Source organism: Antrostomus carolinensis, unplaced genomic scaffold, assembly GCF_000700745.2.
Source record: "Antrostomus carolinensis isolate BGI_N321 unplaced genomic scaffold, ASM70074v2 scaffold22817, whole genome shotgun sequence".
Taxonomy (NCBI): domain Eukaryota; kingdom Metazoa; phylum Chordata; class Aves; order Caprimulgiformes; family Caprimulgidae; genus Antrostomus; species Antrostomus carolinensis.
Window position 1 is genome coordinate 1 of NW_010328391.1, and position 3,271 is coordinate 3,271.

Genomic DNA, 3,271 nt, shown 5'->3' on the forward strand with positions numbered 1-3,271 from the left:
GGTGGGGGGTGGGGGTTGGTGACAACCACAGCGGCGAGCGGGTCAATATCTCTCCAGAGAATAAAGTTGGGTTTTGTTTCTTTCCCTCTTTAGGTTCCGGCCCTTTGTGCCCCACATCCCCTTTGATTTCTATGTCGTGAGTAACTCTCTCCTCTGGAGCTGTTTGCAGGCAACAGCTGTGGGATTGTTTCCTTTAAAAATCTCCATGGTTTGACTTCTTTTAACATAACCAGAGTAAAAGAATTCACTGAAAATTATATTGGTTCAATAACTATCCCATAATAATCTTCTCACTGTCTCTGAGACATCCCCTTTGATTTCTGTGTCGTGAGTAACTCTTCTCTGGAGCTGTTTGCAGGCAACAGCTGTGGGATTGTTTCCTTTAAAAATCTCCATGGTTTGACTTCTTTTAACATAACCAGAGTAAAAGAATTCACTGAAAATTATATTGGTTCAATAACCATCCCATAATAATCTTCTCACCGTCTCTCTTTGGAGTATTCGTGTCACTGGGATGGAATAATGAGTCATAAACACAACAACTAAACACCTTGATTGAGGTTTTTGCACTTTTTAAGGCACCTTATTCACCCCGACCCTCAATTCTGTCACCTCTGTGTGACACAGAGTTACTCCAGGGTGAATCTGTCACTCACTCACCTGTCAGATGTTCTCCAGATCCTCAAAAGGACCCAACAGCAACACACATTTCCCACTATTTTTCTAGAAAGAACTAAATTTCCTCCTCCCATCGACCATCTGCCCTTTACAGCCACATGAAATTCTAACAGCACCTGTTAAAATCACGATGGGGAACCCACAAACGCTGGAGGATTTTCAAACCCATGGAGTAAACGTTGCTGACCAGCGAGTTGAACCAAAAATCCCTCTGTATTTTTATCTCTTGGGCGTTGCAGTCTGATCTCTGATCCCGTTTCAGTGTGAAATGGCTTTTCCTCGTGTCAAACCCGCCGCCGACGAGACCGCGTTCAGCGAAGCTTTGCTGAAGAGGAACCAGGATCTCGCTCCGACCGCCGCGGAACAGGTTTGTGGTGCTGAAAACTCCCTGCAGTTCTTGTTACCTGCGTGTTGCTGCCACATTAACACAGAATCAATCACAGAATGTTGGGGATTGGAAGGGACCTGGAAAGATCATCCAGTCCAACCCCCCTGCCAGAGCAGGAACCTCAATGAGATCACACAGGAAGGTGTCCAGGTGGGTCTTGAATGTCTCCAGAGAAGGAGACTCCACACCCTCCCTGGGCAGCCTGTCCCAGTGAACGTAAAGAAAGCAGAGAGTGACCAGGAGTATCGTTACTATCCCCAAAATTAATGACTTCTCTCCAAAATAAGTGCTGTGGTAAAAATCTGGGTGGAGTTTCTCAGATAGTGACTTTAAAAAATCTGTTTATTATATTTTTATCTTCATTTATGCTGCACAAAATCAGATTATTTCAAGTCATTCAACAACCACTCCTCTCTGATTCCTTTTCAGGCTTCTATTCTTTCTCTGGTGACCAAAATAAACAACGTGATCGATAATTTAATTGTAGCACCAGGAACTTTTGAAGTGGTGAGTCCCAAAAGTGATGAGTTTAGAGGAAAAAATGAAATAAAATTAAAAAAAATCAAGGCAGGAAAAATGCTTTGGCACGAGCTGATGTTCCAGCTACAAAAACTTGGGCTCAAAGTGTTTTAAAAGAAATTCCTGATGACTCTCAAAATTAACACAGCACAATTATTATTAAATTTGTTAATTAATGCTTTGTTTTTTCAAACAGCAAATCGAGGAGGTTCGCCAGGTGGGTTCTTACAAGAAAGGCACCATGACAACGGGGCACAACGTGGCTGATTTGGTGGTGATTCTGAAAATCTTACCCACCCGTGAGTATCGGTTGTGTGGTCGCTGACTGAACCATGCCCGCTCGCTTCCCGCTCTGACTGCTTCTCTTCCTGCTTCTCCTCCCTCAGTGGAAGCTGTGGCAGCCTTGGGAAATAAAGTCGTGGAAAGCCTGAGAGCGCAGGACCCCAGCGAAGGTGGGTGGAACCACCACAGTGGGACACTCTCCTGTGTCACAGCGGGGTGAGGACATGCGGCAGCGTCTCATCGAGCTTTGGGGTCTGTCTGGAGGGAAGTGCAGCACCACTCCCGAGATCCATCATCTTTCCTGCATCCCTATAATGATCTGAGGGCTGGAGCAGCTCTGCTGTGAGGACAGGCGGAGAGAGTTGGGGCTGTTCAGCCTGGAGAAGAGAAGGCTCCAGGGAGACCTTCTAGTGGCCTCCCAGTACCTGAAGGGGCTCCAGGAAGGCTGGGGAGGGACTTTGGCCAAGGGCAGGGAGTGAGAGAACAAGGGGTGATGGCTTGAAAGTGGCAGAGGGGAGATGGAGCTGAGATGTGAGGAAGAAATTGTTTGGTGTGAGGGTGGTCAGACAGTGTCCCAGGTTGGCCAGAGAAGCTGTGGCTGCTCCTCCCTGGAAGTGTTCTCGGCCAGGCTGGATGAGGCTTTGAGCAACCTGGTCTAGTGGAAGGTGTCCCTGCTGCTGGCAGGGGGGTTGGAACTGGATGAGCTTTAAGGTCCCTTTCAATCCAAACCATTCCATGATTCTATGATAAGGTTTTCCAGGCCTCTCTGTGAGGAATTCTTATTCTTTCTCCCCAGTTTTGACCATGCTGACCAACGAAACCGGCTTTGAGATCAGCTCAGCCGACGCGACGGTGAAGATCCTGATCACCACGGTGCCGCCCAATCTCCGCAAGCTGGACCCTGAGCTGCACCGTAAGAACCTCACCAGGACCGGGGGGAACCGGCTGCCCCTCCCCCACCCTGCACCTACTCACTTTTTAGTTGAAAAAACCCCCCAAACAAACAGGTATTTGTGGTGTTTTGTTTTCAGTGGATATCAAAGTGCTGCAGAGCGCCCTGGCTGCCATCAGACACGCGCGGTGGTTCGAGGAGAACGCGTCGCAGTCCACGTGAGTTTGGTCTCAAAGAGGAACCTGGTGGAAATCATCTTTACACAGAAGAGGGGGGGGAAGCAAGGAGGGAGAACATCATTCCTGCAGTTACAAACCCTCCTCCTGGTGTCTTCTCCAGGGTGAAGGTTTTAATCCGGCTGCTGAAAGATCTGAGAATTCGATTCCCTGGTTTTGAACCCCTCACACCGTGGATTCTGGATCTGCTGGTGAGTGTACAAGTGGCAACGCCGACGGCGGCGGAACGATCGCGTAGCTGCCTGCACATCCCTGAGCTCTGGAATAAACCTGCTC

General features: G+C 48.4%; 1 protein-coding gene across 1 annotated transcript in view; it reads left to right on the plus strand.

Annotated features, from left to right (window-relative positions):
- Positions 1–97: 97 nt before the first annotated feature.
- The window catches only part of ILF2 (interleukin enhancer binding factor 2), a gene marked incomplete at its 3' end in the record, with an annotated part of 3,754 nt that continues 580 nt past the window's right edge, over positions 98–3,271 (plus strand). Inside the window, exons 1-8 of the mRNA XM_010172241.1 lie at positions 98–136; positions 941–1,045; positions 1,496–1,573; positions 1,782–1,884; positions 1,972–2,037; positions 2,664–2,780; positions 2,899–2,977; positions 3,099–3,186. Coding sequence (XP_010170543.1) covers positions 947–1,045; positions 1,496–1,573; positions 1,782–1,884; positions 1,972–2,037; positions 2,664–2,780; positions 2,899–2,977; positions 3,099–3,186 — 630 coding nt within the window. The remainder of the gene's footprint in view (positions 137–940; positions 1,046–1,495; positions 1,574–1,781; positions 1,885–1,971; positions 2,038–2,663; positions 2,781–2,898; positions 2,978–3,098; positions 3,187–3,271) is intronic.